This window comes from Chrysochloris asiatica, unplaced genomic scaffold (assembly GCF_000296735.1).
Source record: "Chrysochloris asiatica unplaced genomic scaffold, ChrAsi1.0 scaffold00138, whole genome shotgun sequence".
Classification (NCBI taxonomy): Eukaryota; Metazoa; Chordata; class Mammalia; order Afrosoricida; family Chrysochloridae; genus Chrysochloris; species Chrysochloris asiatica.
In genome coordinates, this window is record NW_006408656.1 from 3,714,129 (window position 1) to 3,739,719 (window position 25,591).

The 25,591-nt window shown below is 44.2% G+C and overlaps 1 protein-coding gene across 2 annotated transcripts; it reads left to right on the forward strand.

The window, feature by feature from the left end:
* Window positions 1–12,305: 12,305 nt before the first annotated feature.
* Window positions 12,306–19,081, forward strand: KRT5 (keratin 5). 2 transcript variants are annotated; one of them, XM_006870003.1, is made up of 10 exons: window positions 12,306–12,547; window positions 12,650–12,927; window positions 13,535–13,749; window positions 14,488–14,548; window positions 14,668–14,763; window positions 15,856–16,020; window positions 16,399–16,524; window positions 16,926–17,146; window positions 17,919–17,953; window positions 18,435–19,080. In XM_006870003.1, the coding sequence occupies exons 1-10, from the start codon at window positions 12,379–12,381 to the stop codon at window positions 18,731–18,733; spliced, it is 1,665 nt and encodes a 554-aa protein (XP_006870065.1). In that variant the 5' UTR covers window positions 12,306–12,378; the 3' UTR covers window positions 18,734–19,080. The 2 variants fall into 2 exon arrangements, with proteins under 2 accessions (XP_006870065.1, XP_006870064.1); XM_006870002.1 differs by having other exon boundaries at window positions 12,326–12,927; window positions 18,435–19,081.
* Window positions 19,082–25,591: the final 6,510 nt, after the last annotated feature.

Below are 25,591 nucleotides of genomic sequence, written 5' to 3' on the forward strand. Positions count from 1 at the left end.
TCAGTCACTTCTTGCCTTTGTAGCTGAGCCCTCCTTTGGGTAGCCAATGTCCAAGTTGCCCATTCTAGTCCTTCCATCTTCTTTTGATGCTTTCTGCATCATTCAATATTTTGCCCACAGAATCCTTCAATATCGCAAATCGTGGCTTGATTTTTTTTTTCTTCAGTTCCCTCATCTTGAGAAATAATGAGCTTGCTCTTCCCGTTTGGTTTTGTAATTCCAAGTCTTTGCACATTCCGTTATATTTGACTTCTCAAGCTGACCTTTGAAATTTTCTTTTCAGCTTTTGCACCTCTTCACTTCTTCCATTTGCTTTAACATCTCTACAAGTTCCAGAGTCTCTTCTGACATCCATTTTGGTCTTTTCCTTCTTTCTTGTCTTCTTAATGACTTTTTGTGTTCTTCCTGTATGATGTTCTTGATGTCATCCCACAATACACAGTTATGAAATTTACTACATCTGTAGACAGAGATGGTGGAAAAGCTCCATATCATCATTCAAAAAAAGGCCAGAAGCAGACTGTGGAATAGTCCATCAATTGCTCATATGCAAATTCAGACTAAAGTTGAAGAAAATTAAATAAGTGCATGAGGGCCAAAGTTTGACCTTGAAGAAAACATAGAACTAGGGATTTCACTGCTGACGTAAGGCAGATCTTGGCTGAAAGCAGAGACTACCAGAAAGATGTTTACCTGTGTTTATTGTCTATGCGAAGCTTTCAATTATGGAGATCATAACAAACTATAGGTAACAATTGGAAAGGATAGTTATTCACGATCAGTTACCTATGATCATGAAAAACCTGCATATAGACCAAGAGGCAGTTGATAGAACAGAACAAGGGGCTACAGAATGGTTTAAAATCAGGAAAGGTGTGCACCACACTTGTATTCTTTCACCATATCTAGTCAGTCTGTATGCTGAATAAATAATCTGAGAAACTGGATTATATGAAGAAGAATGTGGCATCAGAATTGGAAGAAGACTCATTAGCAATCTGTGATATGCTGATGATACAACCTTGCTTGCTAGAAGCAAAGAGGATTTAAAATACTTCTAAATGAAGTTTAAAGACTACAGTCTTCAGTGTGGATTGCACCTAAACATAAAGAAACACAAATCCTCATAACTGGACCAATAAATAATATCACGATAAATAGAGAAAAGCTTGAGGTTTTCACAAACTTCATTTTGCTTGGATCTACAATCAACACTCTTAGAAGCAGCAGTCCAGAAATCTAACTGCATATTGCATGAGAAAAACTTGCTGCACAAGAACTTTTTAAAGTGTTCAAGTGCACCTGATCCAAACCATGGTATTTTCTGTCACCTCTTATGCTTGTGAAAGTTGGGCAATGAATAAGGAAAACCATAGATGAATCAAAGCATTTCAATTACAATGTTGGAGAAGAATTAAAGGTACCATGGACTTCCAGAAGAGCAAACAAATCTGTGTGGGAAGAAGTATAGCCAGAATGTTCCTTCATCTCTCATATTTCAGACATGTTATCAGAAGCAACCAGATCCTGGAGAAGGGAATCATGTTTGGTAAAGCAGAAGGTCAGAGAAAATGAGAAAGACCCTCCAAAAGATGGGTTGACACAATGGTAGCAGGAATGGGCTGAAACGTAGCAACAATTGTGAGACTGGTGCAGGACAAAGCAGTGTTTCATTCTATGTGCATAAGGTGGCTACCGGCACCTAACAACATGTATGGTATGATGTCATCCCACAACTTATCTGGTCCTTGATCATGAGTGTTAAATGCATCCAATCTATTATCTTTAAATTCAGGTAGCATGTACTCAAGGTCAGGTGGCATGTACTTTAGTTTTTATGGACTTGTTTTCATTTTTTCAGCTTCAACTTGAAGTTTCATATGAGCAATTGATTGTCTATTCTGCAGTCAGCCCTGGGCCTTATTCTGATTGATGATGTTGAGCTTCTCCATTGTCTTTTTTCACAGATGAAGTCAATTTGATGTCTGTGTATTCCACTGGCGAGGTCTACAGTTGCACTACACACTGCCATTTTGCCTTTCCCAAACCAACAGTTGTGGGCAGCCTATGACAGAAGACCCCAGCTTAGACAACGCCAACTATGGGCAAAGGCAATTGGCCAGAAAGCAAAGTTAGTGAGCTATCTCAAGAATCTTCAATCTCCTCAAGAAATCAAGACACACTTAGTAAAGTAAGATGCTCTTCACCACACAGTCCATGCCACCTCATGAGGCCAGGCCCCAGGGTGGAGCAGTCATGGGCTTGGCAGCTCACTCTCATGAAAGTGTTGCCAAATGTTGGGGCTATTTATAGTCCAGGTTCCTCCTCTCTGGTGAGCAGCTGAGCCTGTCAGTCATCTAGCTCTGCTCCTGCTGACTCCTGGCTTGGGTAGAATAATGTGGAATGCTGGTGAGGGAAAAGGCAATGCTGAAGAAGGTGGGTCCAGAGACCCAGTCCTCAGCAAGATCTCGATCTAAGAACAATGGCCAAAAGCCCAAAATGCATCTAGACTCTGGGGCAGAAAAACATGCATCGTCAGCAGAGAGTCCCTAGTATTGATGGTGAATGTAAATCCCTCACTGTTACATAGAACTAGTCCAAAGCCTGGCAGCACAAATTGGGACTCAGTGAGTGTCTATGGAGGGATGAGACAATGAGATAAAAGGTGATCATGCTCAGGAGGGGAGCTGTGAGGGGAAGAATTCAGGATGAGGAAGAAGCAAGCAGGGCTGAATATGCAGTGGAAGAGGTCTTGAAATCGGGAGACGATAACCTCAGTGCAGAAGATAGAGTAGTTTCCCTTGGCTAGAGGAGAGTCTGGTGAGCAATGGTGTACTAGTTTCCTGTTGCTGTATAACAAATTGTCACAAATTTGTTGTTGTCATTTAGTGTCGTTGAGTCGGTTCCAACTCAGAGTGACCTGTATACATGGCAAGTTTGAACTGCTGACCTTGAGGTTAGCAGTGCAGTGCTTATCCTACAGTGCCAAACCACTTTAAAAAAACACAAATGTATTATCTTACCATTCTGGAGGTAAGAAGCCCAAAGTGAGTTGCATTGAGCAAAAATGAAGATGTTGACAAGGCTGCATTTCTTTAGGAGGGTGTAGTGAAGAATTTGCATTCTCCATTCCTTAACTCATGCCATCTTCCTCCATCTTCAAAGCTAGCAACAGCAAAGTTCTCACATGACATGACTTTGCCTTCCAGTCTTCTTCTCTCTCCCATGTTTAAGGACTTGTGATTGCATTGCTGTTGTTGTTAAGTGCCATCTAGGATAAATGCTTATCCTAAAGTGCCACACCAGGCTCACCTAATTAATCTAGGATACCACCACCACCACCACCACACACACACACACACACACACACACACACACACACACACCATCCAAATCAGACTTGCCATCAGGTTGATTCAAACTCATGGTGACGCAGTGTGTGTCGGAGTAGAATTGTGAGGAGTTTTGAAAGCAGATTGCCAGACTTCTATTCCAAGGTGCCTCTGGTGGTGGTGGTTGTGTGCCATCAAGTCAGGTCCGACTCATAATGACCCTGTATAAAGTTTCCGAGGCTATAAATCTTTACGGAAGCATAAAGCCTCATCTTTCTCCCATGGAGCAACTGGCAGACTCGAAGTACTGACTTTTCGGTTAGCAGCCTAGCTACCAGGGCTCCCTAAGGTGCCTTTAGTTGGACTTAAACCTCTAACTTTTCAGTTAGCAGTGCTTAACCATTTATACCACCCAGAGACTCAAATCTAGGCTAATATCTCAATTTTAAAGGTAGTTGAGCAACCCTCAATTCCACCAACAACTTTAATTCACCTTTGCCATGTAACCAAACATATTCACTGGTTCTGGGGATTCAGAAGTGAATATTGTTGGGGGACTATTATCCTGCCTACTACAGATGAGTCCTGGTGTGGTGCTGTATGACAAACACTGGACTGCTAACTGCCAGATTGGCAGTTCAAACCCACCAGCCTATCCTTGGAAACCCCGTACAGGGTCTCTATGAGTTGGAACTGACTCAATGGCACACAGCAATGACAACATCATGGCTCGGAGGGATAGTGAGGAGGTCACACAGAGGAATGAAGATTTGGGTTGAGGGCCAATAGGAAAGTAATGTCTGTTCTTGAGCAATGGAGAGACAAACCCACCAAAGGACTGACTGGGGATAACCTTGTTTCTCAGGGTTAGTGTGAGATCATTTTCCAGACTCAGAACAATGGAGCCATGCTACGTCTGAGGTCTTGCAGACCATAACGTGTTACTGTTCTCTGCTGAGGGCAGTATGCCAACTCACAGGAGGCCATCGATGATGCCAGCATGAGGGGGCCCAGCCCTCAGGGATGCCCAGGTCAGCTGGAGGCTGGAGACAGCCCAAGGGTTGGGAGGTCATGACACTCTGTTTATGAGACACAAGATCCATAGAGCCCTGGACACTACGATTGTCCTTTTCAGGGAGTCCTGGGGGATGAAGAAGCCAGTGGGTGGGGCAAACCCTCAGGCCAGACTCAGAAACCGGTTGGGACTTCTGGGCAGCTTCGGAGAGAGGTAGGGCATGGTGAGGGGTGGGGTGGGGGGGATGGTCATCGTGAATAAGAGCTTTTGTTCACTCCTTGGCACATGCACTGTCTAGGAAGGCTGGTAGTAAGGGGAGAGCACTTGGGCCTAATAGATCTAGAGAGTAAAGAATTGCCACCATGTGGGAAGCAGTGTTGTATTGGTGATTACAGTGGTCACTACATGGACAGGGCTTAAGATTTAGGGGTAGACATGTATGGCACTGTAGTATCAGCACTGGACTGTGAACTCGAATTTCAGGAGGTCAAACCCACCAGCCGTACCTTGGAAATCCTATTCAGGGTCACTATGAGTTGGAAGCAACTCGACTGCACTCAACAACAGCAATAAATGCTGTGGTGTTGTAGGATAAGCACTGGACTGCTAACCACAAAGTCAGTGGCACAAACCCATCAGCCACTCCTTGGAAACCCTATACAGGGTCACTATAAGTTCGAACTGACTCAATGACACTTAACAACAACAACATTTGGTCAAAAGGAGGTGGTGGTCTGACAAACCTGTTTTAAAACTGGTGTGTGAAGGAGCACACAATTTTTGTTTGTGCTATTTTACTTGAGGTGGCTTTGGTGTGTGAGGCTGCTAATGGAAACTATGGGGTGCTGGGTTCCTCAAGGTCCCTTCAGCACCTTCACTAAGCACTGGTTGGGAGTCTAGATCCTGGGAGCAGCTAGACCAGGGAGCAAGTTCTACTCTTGATGTTTAATTGCTGTGTGATCTTGGATTAGACACATTTCTTTTCTGAGGCTCAGACAATGCGGATAATAATAGGTGCTTATTCCCAGTGGATGCTGCGAGTAGTAAATAACACAGTGCACATAAAGTCTTAGCACAGGTCAAGCACATAGTAAGTTATTCATTTCAAGAGAAGCTGAAGGAAATCAGGCCCGGTGTTAGCAAAAGAAACAAAGCTATGTATCTGAATGAAATAAGGATCATTCATTTTCTCAGTGGGAATGACTTCTGAAGAGTTGGTTTAATCTCTATGAGTCGACTTGGTAGCTTAGCCCATCCCAAAGGATAAAGGATGCCAACTAACCCTTAAGATCATCCCATTCCGCTCCCTCTTGACTAATCCTGTGGGTCTGTCTGAGTGCCTTGGCCATAGGTAGTTGTAGTTGTAGGTTTGGGAAGATGAGAAATAGAACAAATAGCTGAGGGCTGAACCAGACCACATCTGGATGTGGAGGTATTGGGAGAATAAATTGTCGAATACTTTTTAGCCATCAATGACTGGCCCAGAAGACATCTAGTTCTCTGTCCCATATATATCAAGTGTTGGAGAAGGAGAGAGATGAGTGGTAGTTGGTGATGCCCAAACCTCACCTCCAGGTATGCTGTTGTTGTTTTTATGTGCCGTGGAGTCGGTTCCGACTCATAGCGACCCTGCACAGGGTTTCCAAGGCTGTAAATCTTTACGGGAGCAGAAAGCCTCATCTTGTGGTTCACAGCCCGATTCATAACCACTATGCTACCAGGGCTCTTTAGGGATGTTGTGGGATGACTCCAATCTACTGAAGTCTTGCCCCAGAGTCCCACCTTCTCCACTCAGGGTTCTGCCAGTCCATGGGGTAGGGATGCGCTTATTCTTAACAGTCCATCCCCCTGTTTCTACTCAAGGATAGAACTTCCTCCTCCTCAGACATGGGGCCAAGGTCAAGAAGTGATCTTGTGTCTTTCCATGGTCCTAAGCTCTGTGAAGAAGGGGTGTTGTTGTCCACCTGTCCACATCTGTCTTCCCTCGCTCCAGTACACTCAGGACACAGAAGAAATGATTGAATGATTAATAAAAACATTTCTGCGTTCTCTTTTCTCAGTTGTTTTTGACATTGTGTTTCTCTTGAAAAATAAAACTAGCCTTAATCTTAATCTGTTTTCACTAGCCCTGGACAGTGATTACTGACCCAACTGGACAGAGAGCAAGGCCAGTGTTTGAGTATGTCTGTGGAGTCTGAAGGCAGGGTCTATAAGAGTATGATTCAGAGACTGAATGTGGAACAGAGACTGTCCAGCTCCATGTGTTTCCAGGCTCAACACTGCTCTCAACTTCCTCCCCTCTGCCCCATCGCATTATCACTGTCTCTACTAATTTCCCACATATGATTGGTGTCCACCTAAAGCCAAAGGGAAAACCAAATGGAAGCAAGACCCTCTGCCCACCTGTCCCTTGCCTGACCATCCTCAGGACTAGGGAGCCAAGCGCCAAATAGGACCGCTGAGGGAGGACATTTCCAGTCTTTCTTTCTGGTGAGTCTTTCCATTTCTAGTTAGCTATCACAGAGGGAAGAGAAAGGATTAGAGAGAAAAGGAACATGGGTCAGGTTAAGAACGTACAAAAACTTGCCTCCACCCCTTCACCCCATTTAGGAAACAAGCCTGGTTTAGATAAATTGTGTCCCTGTGTCTCTATCATTGAGAAAGGTTGCAAATTCCCAGAGCACTAGACACATTCACCCCCACATATAAAGACCAAATCAATGAGAGGAGAAAGGTCAAAGTACATCTTTCTTTGTTCATTATTTTCCTGGGACATTGTGCTGCATGTAGGACAGTTTGCAAGTGTTCATTAAACAAGTAAAATCTTTCTCTATGAGAAAGAGAAGCACAGAGGGTAAGCTGTATATTCGTTTTTCTAGTTCCTCTAACTAATTAAAGTATTTGTTGATTTCTAGCCCATGGTTTCAATCTACCGAAGGGGATTTTCAAAGGCTCTGGTATGCCACTGGCAAAACACCCTTCCAAGGAGAGAAGAACATTCCCAGACTTGCAGGGGCCTGCAGGAGGAAAGCTGAGGGCTCTGTCTGCAGCTCTTGCCTGCTAAGTGCCAATCACCTGCAGAGTTGAGGGGATGGGGGCCATGAGGGGATGCTGTTCTTGCAGCCCCTGCATGTCTGCTCCACCCTTCCTGCCTCATCCTCAACCAGCTCCGAACTGAACTGTCAGCTTTTATGGGCCTCTCCAAAGAGCCCAGGCCCCTTGTCTTCCATGTCTGTAGACAGTGATTGTCTCTCTGCATCCATGGGGGGTGTTGGGCAATAAGAGGCTGGGCAGCGTGCCCAGGACCCCAGAATAATTCAAGGTCTGGATTAGATTTGAGACATGGTCCAGTTTTGAGCTATGAGCTATTACACTGACACTGTGATCCACAGTTTCCATAAAGCCCTTGCACAAGAAAATTCAACCCCAGAGGATCAAGGCCTAGCTCTGACCTCAATAGTGACAGCAGGGAAGGAGCTCGGGTAGCAGAGTGTGTTATGAGTTGGGTTGCTAACTGCAATCTACCAGCCACTCCTGGAAAATTCTACACAGGATCATCATGCATTGGAGCGGACTCGACAGCACTTGACTACCACCACCGCCACCAGTGACAGCAGGGAAGTGTCTCCAAAGCCCACCTAATCCAAAGCAGAGTGGTGGCTTTACTTTCAGACATTTGCATTTCTATCTGGGCCAGTTTTTAGATTTGGAGACTGAAAGTTCTAGAGAGAAGATTTGGCTGCTTGGGGTAGGGGCAGTGCATCCAGCTTCCCTGTCCATAGAGGGGCCAGTCTCCTGTGTGCCTCTACAACCCTGAGAACAGAGCAGAGCAGGGACCCAGAGTTGGAGCGGGAGCAGAATTCCCATTGGTTTTGGGTGGTGGCAAAAAATTCCTCCCTAAGGCCAGAGCTTTGTGAAGAGTTGTCTGAGGCTGGCACAGTGCTCTATCTGCCCATCCCCATCTTGCTGAATCTGGCTCAGGACTCCCAGATACAGCTGCCAGCCATGGCTCAATGAATAGGGTGACTCATGTTTTAACTATTGCTTCCAGTGCCTTCTCTTCTGGAGGGGGAACCAGGGACAGGGGGCTGGGGCCGGCCTGGAGTTGCCGTGGTTGTCAGTTTCTATTGGTATGAAAGGGCCCAGAGTAACTCGTAAGCTCAGGTGCACAGGACTGCCAGAGTCAGTGAGGACAAGAGGAAATGAAGAATCATGAACTCTGTCCTCAGAGTGTGTCCAGTCTGGAGGGGATGGAGACCCACTCCCTGGACAGGGACCTAGATTAGAGCATTGGGCAGACTTAGCTTTAGCATGGGACTGAAAGGGCCTCACACAAAGATAGGGAAGAAGTGGAGGGGCATGGCCTTCTGTCAATTTAATTTAAAAATGGTATGCTAAGCACCCCTCTAACACTGGGCTGAGGATGTGGAATGAGCTGACATGTTCCCCAACTTTGAAAATACCCTAGGGATTGTGAGACATAGAGGGCATGTGAAAGATGGGAGTGCTGGGACTCTCGAACGCACTGCAAGGGAGAAAGATGAAACTTTCTGCCCCTGAAAAGATTTGTAGCCCCAGAAACTCTAGACAGGGCCACTAGGAGTCGGATCCTACACAACAGCACTTAACAAAAGAACGTGTCCTAAGCAGGCATGTCGACTGCAGTTTGAGCTCTGAGGAGAGAGTCTGGAGGTAGATATTGCAGGATTGGTCTGTTCCTTGCCCTGTAGACACTTGCACTGATATTATTCTCTCTCTGGTCTCCGTGAAGTGTCGGCTTGTCTTCACACTATGTCCTCTGCACACCATGTGAGGGTGGCCACACCATTTCCTGATGGCTCCTGCTTCTCTAACAGCCAGCCCAGGAGGACAGCCACAAGTGACCATCTTTTGCTGATAGGGAGAAAGATGCCCAGAGAATTAAGGAACATGCCCTACCAAGTCTTGGTAATCCCTCCATGGGGTACACAGCTCCTGAGCTCAGTGTAATCCTCTCTTCCTGCCACAGTGAGATTCCAGGCCGGGGTGGGACTCTCCCACAAGACGCTGGTACCTGGTTTCCTATGGGACTCATTGCTATGATTTATACTGCTAAGGTCTGGCATCGGGGAGGGGCTGCCCTGCTGGCTTGGGAAGGATTTCCATGAAGTTCTGAAAGAGCAGTTCCATTTCTCCCCATGACTGAGGCACCCAAACACTCTCTGTCACAGTTACTTGCCACCCACACACTTTGGTCCCTGGCATCTGAGTCCCAAGCTTGGCAAGTTGCAGTGATTGCCAGATTAGCCAGATACATTCCTGCTTTTTCCACAACATAGCTGGGAGGAGGGTGCATGGGGAGAAGACAACGTACCAGTGTTTCCTGAGAGGTGGGGTTCCCCCAAGGGCACTGGGGATTGTACCCAGGAGCCTGAATGTGTAGGGGGATGGCTTCCCTAAAGATGAGTTTTTTGAAGAAGGGGGAGGTGCTCCCAGACATTTGTTTCAAGCTTTGTCTGCTCTATCAGGGCTGTTGTTGTTGTTGTTAAGTGCCATCAAGTAGGTTCTGACCCATAGCGACCCTGTATAGGGTTTCCGAAGAACAGCTGGTGAACTTGAACCACCGACCGTGGGTTTCAAAGTGACTTTGCAGTCCAGTGCATTAACCCAGAGCGCCACATCAGGGCTGAGAGTTCGTTCCCCAATATCTCAGGGCAAGACACCCGCATCTGTTCCTGAAAGACAAAGTATAAGATTGGCGAACTCAGTAAAATTCATCCCTGAGAGTCTCAGAAGTCCTCCAGGGAGGCAACCAAAAGCTCACTGCCCAAGACCTGCCATGCCTGCTCTAGCTACAGGTCCGTCAGTCTGCATTTCCCTGTCAGCGGCTTTCTCAGCACAGCCCTCTGCTGAGCAATTGCCATTCCACTGGGCCCGCTCCTCACGGAGTCATTTTCCCACAGCCTTGGGTTTCATGTGGCCGACCACAAGCCCTGACTAGAGATTCCAGAGCCTGGGCTGGGTCCAGATTCTGCTATTCCTGAGAACAAAGCCCATCACTTCAGAGGTTTAGTACCCACCTTCATCCCACTTTCAGCCCTGGCTCAGGAGTGCCCCCACAACTCTTCATTGTGGGGTTAAACCCTGCCCTGCCTGTTTTGGACCTCACTCAGATACGTGGCCATGGTGCAGACAGTTAATACACTCAGCTGCTAACTCAAAGGTTGGGGGTTCTATTCCACTCAGAGGCTCCTTGGAAGAAAGGCTTGGCGATTGACTTCTGAAAGAACACAGCCATTGGAAATCTTATGGAGCACAATTCTTCCCTGACACACATGGGGATGCCATGAGTCAGCATCAATTGAAAAACAAATAGTTCTGGTTTAGGACAAAAATTGCTGTCAAGTTGATTCCGACTCACAGCCAGCTCATAGGACAGAGCAGAGCTGCCCCCATAGACCCCTATGTTGTCGATCTTTATGGATGCAGACTGCCTCATCCTTTTCTTGTGGAGGACCTGTTGCATTTGAACGGCTGATCTTTCGTTTAACAGCCCAATGTTTAACCCACTGTGCCACCAGAACTTCTTGACTTAAGACAGATACTTGCTAAGATCTAATCAGACAGAACATTCTCTCTTCCATCTAGTGCCACAGCCCATCCAAACTAGCCCTACAAAGAAGCTTCTATGGGGATCTTGTCTGAAGCCACTGTGGCAGATTGTATGCTTACCACCTGGTCCCCACAACTTGCTTTTTCTTGTCTCTTTGACAAGACAAGCCAGGGATTGACAATTCCATTTTCCATTCCCTTGGCCCTGAATGAGGCTTTGGGCTGGCACTTGGGGTAAAAACAGCAATACCCGCTGTTTGGAACAGGGTGTCTCTCCCGCCGTTATAACAGGTTGGTAGATTCTCAACATGTTACTGATGAGATTAGAAGCTCCTGCAGGTATGTGTTTGTGGCAGCCTCCAGCCTGTATCAACAGATTCGATGATTCATTTCTTCCCTAGCAGAATAGCTGAGGGCTTGCTGGAACATACCTCGGGGGCTGGGGGAGGGGTGACAAGCTCCCCCTGAAAAGAAACATGACTTTCAGGCTGAGGCTTAGGAGTTTTTGTCAGGGGACACAGGGGATTCCTGGGTTTGCTAAATCAGGATCAGGGATCTGCTGAAAGGCAAGAAAAAAGGATAAAAGGAAAAGTCACAGAAAACTAAATTCAGAAGAGCTCTGGAAGGTTAAGCTAGCTCCTGCAGAAAGCAAACAGAGCCAGAAGTCTCCCCATTCTCTCTCTGTTTCTGGAACTTGGGGGTTGCCGAAGCCTTTCTGCCTGAACCTAGCCAGAGGGCTCCACAATAGCTGGGGCAGCTTCCCACCTCACCCCCGCCACACACAAAAATCCAACTCTGCAGTAAAGGGCTAAACTATTTTTCTCTCTGAGACATAACTGAGATATCAGGCCATGGGTTGCTTCTGCAAAAGCTAAAATCCCTGCAGCAACTTCCTGCCTAGAAAAGTGTAAGAAGAGCAGAGCACCTTTAGGCAGCCAGCTCTCATGGCCCCCACTGCTCTCCCCCAAGCTGGACACACACATGCCCATTGTAACTGGTCTAGGATGGCCAACACTAGCACTGGTCCTGTAAGGATCCTTCAGCTCACTGGTCCCTTTGCTCCCTGGCATCCTCATTGGTCTGCTCATTCCCTAGGTGTGCCTGGTCCGTCTTTGGTTTGCCCCAGCCCCCTGCTGAAGAGACTTGGTGCCAACAGATGAGTGCTGCAAGGCAATGTTATTCGTAAAGAAGCTGAGCCTGGCAGGAAGAAGTGTGTGCACCCCATACCACTGTGCAGGTGTGGTGAGCTCACAGCTGCCCCCCAGGCATGCCCAGCCCACTTAATCATTCACATCTCAACAGTTCTCCAGCCCAGCCCAGTTCTTGGAGGGGATAAAAAGGGGTTTGCATTCGCAGGTAACAGCCACCTCTGCTTCTTCTGGAGTTCTGTTCTCGGCAGCACTTCTCAACCTCCTCAGTGCCCACCACCAACAAGCCATCATGTCTCGCCAATCAAGTGTCTCCTTTCGGAGCGGGGGCAGCCGGAGCTTCAGCGCTGCCTCGGCCATCACCCCATCTGTCTCCCGCACCAGTTTCAGCTCCGTGTCCCGGTCTGGGGGTGGTGGTGGTGGCTTTGGCAGGGTCAGCCTTGGCGGGGCCTGTGGAGTAGGTGGCTATGGCAGCAGGAGCCTCTACAGCGCAGGAAGCTCCAGGAGAATCGCCACTAGCGGCGGCGGTGGCTTCAGGAACCGATTCAGTGCCGGTGCCGGAGGCGGCTATGGCTTCGGAGGTGGAGCCGGGAGCGGATTTGGTTTTGGCGGTGGAGCTGGTGGTGGCTTTGGGCTCGGTGGTGGAGCTGGCTTTGGAGGAGGCTTTGGTGGCCCTGGCTTCCCAGTCTGCCCCCCTGGAGGCATCCAAGAGGTCACAGTCAACCAGAGTCTCCTGACTCCCCTCAACCTGCAAATCGACCCCACCATTCAGCGGGTGAAGACCGAAGAGCGGGAGCAGATCAAGACCCTCAACAACAAGTTTGCTTCCTTCATCGACAAGGTGAGACCTTAACCCCTGTTAAAAAGCAAAAAAAAAAAAAAAAAAAGGTCTTGGAGTCTGGAATCAATGCCAAGGAAAGTGGGAGAAGGGAAGCTATGCCTGATTTCATGCAAATGCCCACATAATTGCAGCTAGGAGTTTCCATTGGTTTCTGGGTCCTGGATTTTTAAAAAAATTTTATACAGACTGGGAACTTGGCAGGAAGGTTCTAAATTGCTTCCTAGTGCAAATGTGACCACACCAGGACTATTTGATTGCCGCTGGGCAGAGAGATGAACTCCCAGTCTCATGTAACGGGGACAACTGCATATGAAGCTAGATAGACCATTGGGCAGCCTAAGTGCCTTTGTGGTCACTGCTGCACGAGGCTACACTCTGGCCAGCCATCCCTGGTACTATCTGTGCCCTGAGACATGTCCTGTCTTCTCTAGAACAACAAGGTTAGGAACTTCATTCAGGAACCCTATCACCCAAAGGCCCAGGACCAGACAGCCCACCTTGGAAAGGGTTAGGGGTATATCATGAGGTAGGAGGAAAAACTGGTTAATGAACCACCGAAACATGAAATCTAAGTTTCTCCATCTCCAAACTCCCTGTTCCCCTGTAGGTGCGGTTCCTGGAGCAGCAGAACAAAGTCCTGGACACCAAGTGGACCCTGCTCCAGGAACAGGGCAACAAGACCGTGAGGCAGAACCTGGAGCCCTTGTTTGAGCAATACATCAGCAACCTCCGGAGGCAGCTGGACAGCGTTGTTGGGGAGAGAGGCCGCCTGGACTCTGAGCTGAGGAATATGCAGGACCTGGTAGAGGACTTCAAGAACAAGTGAGTTAGGGCAGGTTGGAGATAAGTGTGGGAGGTATCTTCTTGGAATCAAATAGGCTTCATAACCAGATGTATCTTATGCCTATGGGCTAGAGACATAAACCTTCCAAGAACACCTAAAGCGCTAACAAAAAATGTCCAGGCTCATGTTTAGAACTTTCCAGTCCTGGTGTCCCTCAATCAGGCACTTAGCCAATAGCCGTAGCAACGGTCCACACCCTTAGCACCGCCTGGTGAAATATGCCATCATGTGATCATGCTCTTTGGGATTTTCCTCCCCATAGATTTAAAGTACACAGCATGAACCTTTTAATGGCTCTCCCCACCACCCAAACAAGTGCTGAGAGCATAACTCAGCATAGTGGCTCAAATCCCTCTTTTCATCCTTGTGAATCAGCAGCTGGGGTTCTAGTTTTATGTCTGTTTTGCTTTCTTCTGATGCTCTGAGAGTACTAGAGATATTAACCACAAGTGGAGTTGGGGGGAAAGAGAACAGTTTTTCTACAGGAATATTTTTTAATCAACTGAATTATAGCAGAAGTAGACTAGAACCAGTGCCCTAATGGATAAGGACCCTGTGTTTGGGCTCACATCTCCAGTGCCCCTCTCTACCTGTGAGATGTGTGAAGCCCCTTCCCAATGGGCAAGCAAGCTCCCAGTTGACTTGGTTCAATAAAGACCCCAGGTCCTACTGTCCCTCATCCTCTGACCAGCATTTCCTTTTCCTTCTGCCTCCAGGTATGAAGATGAAATCAACAAGCGCACCACTGCTGAGAATGAGTTTGTGATGCTAAAGAAGGTGAGTGTGGCAGAGAGAGACTGTAGCCTGTGGCTATACTCTCAGGAGGGAGTGGTTCATTTCAGTATTTCAGTCAGGGTGGAAATCTGATGTCCTGCCAACCATCCCTATTTCTCTAGGATGTGGATGCTGCTTACATGAACAAGGTGGAACTAGAAGCCAAGGTTGATGCACTGGTGGATGAAATCAACTTCCTGAAGCTCTTCTATGAGGCGGTGAGGAATGTCCCCTAGTCAGGACCCAGACAACCACTGAGACACTGTCAGAAGTTAGGGCCTCTGAGATTCGCCAGGCTTAAGTGACTTAAGCTGTGGACACAACTCTGTGTTCCCTACTCTTCAATACTCCCCATTTCTATGGTAATTCTAACTCATAGCAACCCAGCAACACCACCCAGGCTCTCCTTTAATACTGTTGTTGTTGTTAAGTGCCATCGAGTCAATTCCAATCCATAGCAACCCTATATAGGGTTTCCAAGGAATGGTTGGTGAGCTTGAACTGCTGATCTTGTGGTTCAAACCGACTTTGCAGTCCAGTGCATTAACCCACAGCACCACACCAGGACTTCCTTGAATAGCGTTGTTGTTGTTGTTAAGTGCCCACACCAGGACTTCCTTGAATAGAGTTGTTGTTGTTGTTAAGTGCCCACACCAGGACTTCCTTGAATAGCGTTGTTGTTGTTGTTAAGTGCCGTGGAGTCGGTTCTGACTCATAGTGACCCTGCACAGGATTTCCGAGGCTGCAAATCCTTATGCGAGCAGAAAGCCTCATCTTTCTCCTGCGGAAGAGCTGGTAGTTTCGAACTGCCGACCTTGAGGTTAGCAGCCCCATTCGTAACCACTACACTAGCTGGGCTCCTTTCCTTGAATACTAATCACACTTTATTCTTTATAAAGCTAATTTTGGAAAGAAAAACACGCTTTTGACAATCATTTTTCAGAATGAGGTTTAGAGTGAATTATTAAAAAGACATAATTATACCTTTCCTGGTTACCTTCCATTTCTGGTGTACCACTCCCCTTTTTTCCCCTCCCAACATGACAGAAATAGAATCTCTTAAAATACGTTAAGACACGAAAAGATTTGGATCTAAGAGATGACATAGCAGGGGTTTCTTGGAGGCTCAGAACTGTTAAAAGTTTTCAAGAAATAGGGGTCCTAGTGATTTGGTTGTTCAGTGAACTTATCTAATGTTGTGAAGTGAATGGTTACCTTTTGCTCAAATTGATACTCCATCATGAGATGACTGAATGGAATTAACATTAAACACCACAGAACCTGAAAACTGACTTCAAGTCTTTCTGCAGGAGTTGGCCCAGATGCACACTCATGTCTCAGACACATCAGTGGTGCTGTCCATGGACAATAACCGCAGCCTGGACCTGGATAGCATCATTGCTGAGGTCAAGGCTCAATATGAGGACATCGCCAACCGAAGCCGGACAGAAGCTGAGTCCTGGTACCAGACCAAGGTGGGTGCTGTGGAGAATGTCTCCTTGGTGAGGGGTGGATTTGATGCCATGGCATAAAGCTAAATAATGAGGTCCTAAAACCTGGTGATAAGTTATAGAAACAGCCATATATATATATATATTCCCCCCCCCCCACACACACACACATAAATCCAAGAACCTTAGTGAAAATCTCATACTAGTGTCTCCAGGAAAGCAAAGGACTCAAAGGGAAATTATTAAAGACCAGATCCATGTTGGCAAAGCCTAACCCAGTCCCGGAATCCCAGATTAACTACACCATTTGCCATTTTTTGTTGGTTCATTGCTGGTGAACTTTTGGCACATGCTGTCCATCTTCATGTAAGCTTAATTCTTTCTCTTTTCTGGTGGCATCAGTATGAGGAGCTGCAGCAGACAGCTGGCCGGCATGGCGACGACCTCAGAAACACCAAGCATGAGATCTCTGAGATGAACCGGATGATCCAGAGGCTCAGAGCTGAGATCGACAATGTCAAGAAACAGGTAAGGTGATCTTGAACGAAGGCAAGGAAGTGGCCTAGGGTCTGAAAGAGAAGTCTATTTTGTTTCATTTTAATTTTGTGCACATGTTCATGAACATTAGGGCTTCTGACTGGTTCATTCTAGTTTGAACCCCCAGGGATCTTGTTAAAATGTAGATTCTAATTCAGTAGATCTGGGGAGGAAATGCAAATTCTTAGCAGGGTGTCTACCATACACAGCTGGAACAAATACCAGTATTTCAGTGTTCCATCACCCACAATGCCCAGGACAGATGTACTGGGCTCTATCTGAGGCTCCAGATCATTTTGTTTGCTTGACTCAGAGTCTCAGAAAGAGGCATCCAAGGCCCAGCTTAGCCACCAATGTCTCTATATCCCCTCTTCCTTCCTTTCCCTCTGTAGTGTGCCAACTTGCAAAATGCCATTGCCGATGCTGAGCAACGTGGGGAGCTGGCCCTCAAGGATGCCAGGAACAAGCTGGCTGAGCTGGAAGATGCCCTGCAGAAGGCCAAGCAGGACATGGCCCGGCTGCTGAGGGAGTACCAGGAGCTGATGAACACCAAGCTGGCCCTGGATGTGGAGATTGCCACCTACAGGAAGCTGCTGGAGGGCGAGGAGTGCAGGTGGGTCATACCTGACTGACATCTCATTTGGTAAAATGGAGTGTCTGCTTGACAGAGTGTAAAGTACACATACAAGGAACTACTATCTTGTGTGTGATTATTACCCAGAGGAAGTCAATCTAACACAGGTGCATCCAGCTGACTTCATACAATCTGGCTGCAACTGACTTTTCTACTCTCATTCCTCACCACCAGTATTCTTGAATGCTTCCTTGTTTCCAAACAACTAAGCAACTCAACAATGTGTCCTGAAGTTTGTCCCCTTTCTGTTTTTGCTAATGTTCTTCCCTCAAATCTCAATACCTGGGTCATAGCCATCTCCAGAGCCTTTGCTGATTAAATCCAGCCAAGGTAAACTCAGTTGCCTTTGAGTTCTCAAACTATTGACATTGAACTATGGTCTACTTTCTATTAGAAGGATTTCTGTCCATATCAAGTTCTAAAATTCTATGAGTAAGCTCCTACAGGGCAAACCACATTATGTATATTCATAGTTCCCGAAGCCTTTCACTCATACTTTCCTAATAATGGATGGAGGAGAATGCAAATTCAAGTCCTACTTCACTAACCTGTTTCTAAGTCCTCTTCATTGGGAAATCCCACCAGAGATCTCTCTTGCTCAAATTTAAGCAAATGTTTCAGGCACATGGCTTCCTAGTTTATAAAGTTTGTGGAATAAGCTCTGAAAGTGTTCTATAGGAGCTATCCACATAGATTAATGCTGTCTTTTTCTGGAGTTTTCAACTCTCATTTCATTTTTTTCCCCTTTTAGATTGAGTGGAGAAGGAGTCGGACCAGTCAATATCTGTAAGTATAGTAACAATGTTGATAATATGGGGTCTTAGTGCCAACTCAGAATCCTGCTATTTCTAGATACCTGACATCCTCATCCCAACATATGGTTATTTAAAACACTTTGTGAGAAATAAGCGATGGAGAAAAAGCACACAGATTGGGACATGAGCTACTTGGCTTATGTCTTTTCTTTGAAAGGTTAGGGTTCTAAGGATCATCTTATACATCTTGAACCCTGCCACGTTCCTACATCCCACCTGCCCCACCCAACCCCACTCCACCTCACCTCATACTTTAAAGCATTCTTTGCCTATTATGGTCACCATTTTTCTTCTAGGGCCCTTAATTAAATTGTTTCCATCTTCTAGGCCTCATTTGCTACTCTACAAGGGGCCCAGTTTAGTGGTCTAACAATCACAAGATGAAATAAGTTGGGCACATAGAATCAACCTAACAGACTGGTCTCACTAAGTTCTCCCTCTTTTCTCTGCAGCTGTCGTCACCAACAGCGTCTCCTCTTCCTATGGCGGTGGCAGTGGCTTTGGTGGTGGCCTCGGTGGAGGTCTTGGCAGCGGTCTTGGCAGCGGTCTTGGCAGCGGTCTTGGTGGTGGTGGGAGCTACTACTCCAGCAGCAGTGGAGGCGTCGGCCTAGGCAGTGGGCTCAGTGTTGGGGGCTCTGGCTTCAGTGGAAGCAGTGGCCGAGGAATAGGCTTTAGCAGCGGAGGGGGCAGCAGCTCCAGTGTCAAGTTTGTCTCCACCACCTCTTCCTCCCGGAAAAGCTTCAAGAGTTAAGAACCCTGCACCAAGTTACTGCTCCTAAGTGTGGCAACCCGGCCCATGGTGACTGCTACTTCTAGGCAGCTGCCAAAGCCAAAGTTTTCTCTTCTCTGGAGTGTAGAATAGACCAATCCTACTGTAGAACCACATTTTGGTCCACTAGAGTACCCAACCCCGTCTTTCTCATGCCACAATTTTATATTCTGCTCCAAATCAATCTTTAGGACCTTGCAGCATGGTCTTAGATGACAAGAGAACCCAAAATTCTCCAGTGTCTAAACAGAATCCTCAACCCAACCCCCCAGTTTGTTCTGGTTCTGACTACCTCCAGAGTGTGTTCAAATAAAATGCTTTTATAATATAGAACGTTGTGTAGAGTTGTTTTTTCAAGTTTTAGCCTCAGTGAGAGAGCCCATGAGCGTATCTACACAGGTGTGATTGATCCTGTTGATAATTCACGGAAGACTAGAATGACCTTGAGGGAAACTAGCCATAGTGGGTGGTCCAGAGACTCTAGGAGGCATGAGAGGAGTTTGCTAAATCCTCTCAGGAGGTTACTAATGAGAATGTTTGTTGCGTTGCAATTTGGACAGTTTGGAAGCATTTTGTTGAAGGGTACCCCATTCAAGATGAGTCAATCTGTTAGGAACAGCAGAAATGGGCTCACATAAAATTTACAGATGAAGTGTATGTTGCCTCCAGAACTCCAAAAGGCCTAAAAGATGAATTTCTTATAAACATGAATTGTTAAGTGTCCTTGCCTAGGTTCCGACTTACAGTGATCCTGCATAGAGTTTACGAGGAGCAGCTTGGGGGATTGAACTGCCAAACTTGCAGTTCAAACTGACCTTGCAGTCCAGCGCTTATCCTGTAGCGCTACAGTGCTTTTTGAAAGGGATGGTATGGCCCTTGGTTTACAATTTTTTATTTAACTGAGGTGGCAGTGTGTGTGGGGCAGACACCCACTCTCTTCTGTAAATATTTGTATATCCTAAATAAATGTGTGTGGTGCTATAGGATAAGCACTGAACTGTTAACTGTGAGGTCGGTGATTCAAACCCATCAGCTGCTCCTCAGAAAACCTATACAGGGTCACTATGAGTCAGAATTGACTCGATGGCACTTAACGACAACAACAACAAATGAATGTGTCAAATAAATCTCTTCAAAGGAGAATATCATCGATGTAATGTCATTATCTGTGGTTCTGGAGAAGGTTAGGTGAAGTTAGGTTATACATGATAGTAAGGTACGTAAGGTGCTCCATGAATAGCTGGGTAAAGGTGTGAATGCTATGCCTTTCATAAATGAAGGTAAACTGTGTCTGAAAGGCTGTTGAAATAGTCACAGAACCAAGCATATCAGCCAAATTTATAGTAGCACAATATGTACTAGTTGCTGATTGAATGCAGTCAATAATTTCAATAATAATGGGTTTGAGGCCTTAAAGGTAGGACCTGGGCATTGAATTGAGGTGGTGACAATTCACTGGGAGGCACTATTCATTCTTTTCAAGTTTAAGAATAGGTAAAATTAAGTTGTTAAATGTAGAAGAAGTGATGAGGATAATAATCATCCCTTCTCTAAATAGGTCTTGTATAATGGATTTCAATCCCCAAGGTTCCTGTTTTAATTGACACTGGATCATATTAACAACTCTAACATGGAAAGCTCTAGATCCAGTTTTATCAAGCTCATTTGCAAGTGTCAAAGACTTAATTGAATTTTAATGGATTACTCATTTGGACAGAATGGCCATGCTACTATTACTCATTGGGACAGAGCAGACATGCTCACTATGGAAAATTTTAGGGCAAAGAATGTTATGACCATGAGAAATTTAGGCAAGGTAATAATTCCAGTAATTAAGGTGAGCCATACCTGTTCATTAACTTTCCCTAAGATTATAAGAGGTGTTTTTTTGTTAACTGACCTCTAGTTAGCCCCTGATTTATAGCAATTCCATACTCAATGGAACAAAATGCTGCCCGGTCCTACACCATCCACAAGATTGGTTGCAGATTGGACCTTGTGATCCATAGGGATTTCTTTGGTTGGTTTTTGAGTGTAGATTGCTAAATCTTTTTCCTACTTTGTCATAATCTGAAAGTTCTGCTGAACCCTTTCACTGACTAGTGGGAGCTGCCTCTCAGGTGCATTGGCTTGGAATCGGTCCCCAGTACCTTACAGGAGATACCTTGTTTAGATTTAGTAGGGTGCTAGGTCTAAATGCAATTTTAGCTCCAGAATTGATTCAAGTCATGAAGATTTGCCAGTTGGTGTAATTCAGCAGATGTTAAAGTTAATTCACGTACTATGTTATAATTGTTGTTGTTGTTGTCAAGTGCCATCGAGTCGATTGCGATCCATAGTGACCCTTTATAGGGTTTCCAAGGAGCAGCTGGTGAGCTTGAATCACCGACCTTGCAGTTCAAATGAATTTGTAGTCTGGCGCATTAACCCACAGTGCCACAACAATGTTATAATTACACAAAGCCAAACATAACGTTTATCTTTTTCTTGTATAAATTATTTTAGTAAGTTTTGGATTTCCAGATCAAGTTGGGTCAAATTGTGGATCTCTGTTTAAATTTTTGGATCCTCCCTACTGTGTTCAGGTTTCTCCCTTCATCCCTTCTTTACTTCCTCCCTTCCTGCCTCCTTCCCTGCTTCTCTGTCTCTTTATCTTTTTCTTAGTGAATGTACTTGAAGGTGATTTCTCTTTACTCTGCTCATATACTCATCTATAAATCTCTGTCTCCAGAGATCTTCAAATCAATATTGTCAGGGTTAGGGACCTCCTCCATGGCAAGAGTTAGATTGACCCCTACAGTCCTGAAGATCAGGCTCTTTTTCAGTGATAGAAGCATAGGCAGTCACAGCAGTAGAAAGGCATGTACACACACCAAAAGAATATGAAAAGGTTTATGACTCATATAATAAGGCTTTCTGGAAAGATCAGGCTGGTCCAAAGAACAAAAAAGACTTGAGCAAGCAGGGAAAAGAGACTGGTTGGATTTTTATGGTTATTAAGGGGGTGGAGCCAGCCCGAGAGTTCCTGCACATGGTTTAAACTTCCAGTGCCAATGGAGTAATCAGACTTCCTTATCAGTTTCCCAGACGTAGACAATAAGTAGGGGTGGAGCTTAAAAGTTTTCAGCATTCAAACACTATTACAGGGTGGTTTATGATTCAAAATATTAATCACATAAGACATAACATAAACAGAAAAAAAAATAGACACAGGAAAATCATTTTAACACTCACTCATAATTTTTTAAAACTATAAATAGAAGTGTGTTTTCAAAATATGATAAAAAATAATTACCAAAGAACAGAAAATACTTAGTAGTGACTAGTGACTGATTGAAGAGCCCTGGTGGTGCCGTGGGTTAAGTGTTGGGCTGTTAACCACAAGGTCTGTAGTTCAAGCCCATCTGTCACTGTGAAGAGAAAGATGAGACTGTCTGTGTCCGTAAAGATTTATAATCTCAGAATCCTATACAGCAGTTCTACTCTGCCCTATAAGATCACAGTGGGTTAGTGAATGGTTGAAAAGGTTTCCTTTGAGGTCGGGAAGGAGGTAAGATCACCAGAATCATTCAGTATTATACTGAAGACTATGCCCAAAGCAATAAGAAAAAGTAAAGAAATGTCACTTTAAGGACTAGAAAAAAGAAGTAAAACTGTAAAAATTCCCATATAGCATGATTGTGTAAGTAGAACATCCAATAGAATCTCCAAACTTTTAGGCTATTTGGAAACTAAACAAAACACTCCTTATTTATCCATGGATCAAAGAAATCGCAAGAAAAAATATTTAAAAGAAAATATTTTAGAGTGATTGATAATGAAAAATCAACATCAGAAAGTCAGAGGATGCAATTAAACCAGTACTATTAGAGAAACTTATAGCTTTAAATGTCTGTATTAGAGAATAAGAAAGGATTAAAAATGATCTGTTTTTACACATAAGCTAAAAACAAAGGAAAAGAGCAAATTTCAATATAAAGTGTTGTTGTTGTTGTTATGTGCCATGGAGTCAGTTCTTCTGACTCATAGCGACCCTGTACAGGGTTTTCAAGGCTGTAAATCTTTACGGGAGCAGAAAGCCTCATCTTTCTTCTGTGGAACAGCTGGTAGTTTCAAACTGCTGACCTTGCAGTTCACAGCCCGATTCATAATCATTATGATACCATAGCTCCTTAAATATAAAGTGTCAAAGAAAGGAATTAATAGATATAAGAACATATTTTAACATAATAAAAAATGGTAAAGCAGTAGTGACACCCAACAAAGACAAAATGTTGGTTCTTTGAAAGAATTAATAAAATTTAAAAACCTCTAACTCATTTATCAAGAAAACATGAGAGTAAATACAAACTACCATAGTATGAATGAAAGAGATATCACTACAGATGCTACAGACATTAAAAGAAAAATAAGTAAATATGAACAACTTTATACTTAAAATTCTGACTGGTTAGACAAAATGAAAAAGATGTGAAAAAAGTACATCTTAGCAAAACTCATAAAACAAGAAATAGAAAATCTTAATGGCGTTTTTGCTCATTAAAGAAATGGAATTAATGATAATAATAAAACTTTTCACAAAGAAGCCCAAGGCCTGGACAGCATTACAGTAAATCTTAGCAAACCTTAGGACAGAAATAATACGAATATTTCAAAAACGATTTCAGGATATAAAGAAAGATGAAATCACTTTGTGATGACCGTATAATCTTGATAGCAGAACTAAACGAGACTATTACAAGAACAGAAAAATGTGCGAAAATCCTCTACTGAATATATTAATACATAAAGTGGTTATACATCATGGCTAAGTTGGATCTATTCCAGAAAATTAAGTTTGGTATAATATATAAAACTCACTTGATGTAGCTTGTGATATCAACAAACCAAAGGTAAAATATCACACAATCACTTCTATAGATACATAAAAATATTTTGAAGAAATTGAGCACCTATTCATGATTATTAACAAATAGCAATAAAAGAAAGCTTCTTTGCCTGATAAAGGTCATTTATGAAAAACCAACAGTTTGCATCACACTTAATGAAGAAAGAGTGAATAAGACAAAGATATCTGTTTCCACCATTTCTATCTATCAGTGTCCTAGGGGCTCTAACTAGTGCAATAAGATAATGAAAAAAAAATAAAAGTCCTAAAGATTGGAAAGGAAGAAATAAAGCTTCCTTTAATCACAGATGACAAAATTGTATAAATAGAAAATCCTGAGGAATCTATAAAATACTACTAGAACTATTTAGTTAATTTTTATCACAGGATGAAAAGTCATTGGAAACAACCTACTGTATTCCTACAAACTAGTAAGGAACAATCTGGAATATGAAATCTTAAAACAATATAATTAATAATAGAATTTTCAAGCAAAATGTTTAAGAATAAATTTTACCAAATATGTGCAAGACCTCCATAGTGAAACTATAAAATATTGCTGAAAGAAATTAAAAGCCTAAGTATAAAAACATACTATGTTCATGGATACAATGCCTTAGTATTGTTATGGTGTCAGTATTCCAAGAATCAAGCTACAAAGTAGAGACAATTAAAAACAAAACAAAACAACCAGATAGATTTGTTGGCAGAAACTGATAAGCTCATTCTAAAATTTATTTGGGAGTGAAAACATCTTGAAATGACCCAAACAATCTTAAAACAAAGGAAGTCAGAGAACTCATTCTACCTAACTTCAAGTCATTCTCTAAAGTAGCAGTAATTAAGACAGTGTAGCAATGATGTCAAAGATAGACAAATAAGTGGAACAGAACAGAGAACCCAGAAATAATCAGATGATTTTGACAAGGGAGTCAAACCAATTCAATGGAAAAAGCAGTCTTTTTTTTATAATGGGACTGGGATAAATAGATATTCACATAGATAAAAGACTGCCTCAACCTCTACTTCATACTATACACAAAAATGAATTCCAGATGGATCATAGATCAAAGTTTAAAGTTTCTGACAGAAAACATACTACAATATCTTCCTAACTTTGAAGTAAGAAAAGATATCTTAGCCAGCATACAGAAATCACTAATCATTAAAGAAAAATGATAAATTAGACTTCATCAAAATTAAAATCTTATGATCATCAAAATATGCCACTAATATATATATATATGCCACTGACTGTTGTTGTTGTTTGCTGCCACTGATTAGGAGTAAATAATCCCGACATAATTATCAGACTGTAACAGTGGTATGGGCATGGTGGCTGACCTCCTCTAACTTCACAAGGAGAGAGAGAAGAATCAGTATTTGCATCGGTTCAAAGATGATTCATGTGAAGCAGAAGCCAGACATGTCTCTACTCACCAACCTTTATACCAACTCTGACACCAACCATCCCTCCCACAGCACTCTCTACTTCTCTTCTGGGTTTGAGAATTCATTGTAATGGCCACATAGAACCACAGGCCATACTCGTGACTATGGGGTTTACTGGGGGAAATTAATTGCTTATTACTCAGGATCAGGAATGCTCAGGATACAGTTCTTCCATCGGGACAGCCCCCTCTTGGTCATGCCCACAAGCAAGCGTCCCTCAGGCCCAGCCTCTCAGCCCCCACAATGCTTAGGCAAATGTTACAAAGCTCTTTTAGTTCTACCTATTAAGAGCTCAAAGGAGCTCTGGTAGCGTAGTGGTTATGAATCGGGCTGCAATCCACAAGGTCAGCAGTTCGAAACTGCCAGCTGTTCTGTGGGAGAAAGATGAGGCTTTCTGCTCCCGTAAAGATTTACAGCCTTGGAAACCCTGTACAGGGTCGCTATGGGTCGGAACTGACTCCACGGCACACAGCCAGCCATTAAGAGCTCAAAGACATTCC

What these genes read in the sequence shown, in the direction of transcription:
- KRT5 (XM_006870002.1), top strand. Translation starts at nt 12,379, where the DNA reads ATGTCTCGCCAATCAAGTGTCTCCTTTCGGAGCGGGGGCAGCCGGAGC. An exon ending in TTGCTTCCTTCATCGACAAG is followed by an intron (nt 12,928 to 13,534) that starts GTGAGACCTTAA and finishes GTTCCCCTGTAG; the next exon opens with GTGCGGTTCCTGGAGCAGCA. An exon ending in AGTCCTGGTACCAGACCAAG is followed by an intron (nt 16,021 to 16,398) that starts GTGGGTGCTGTG and finishes TGGTGGCATCAG; the next exon opens with TATGAGGAGCTGCAGCAGAC.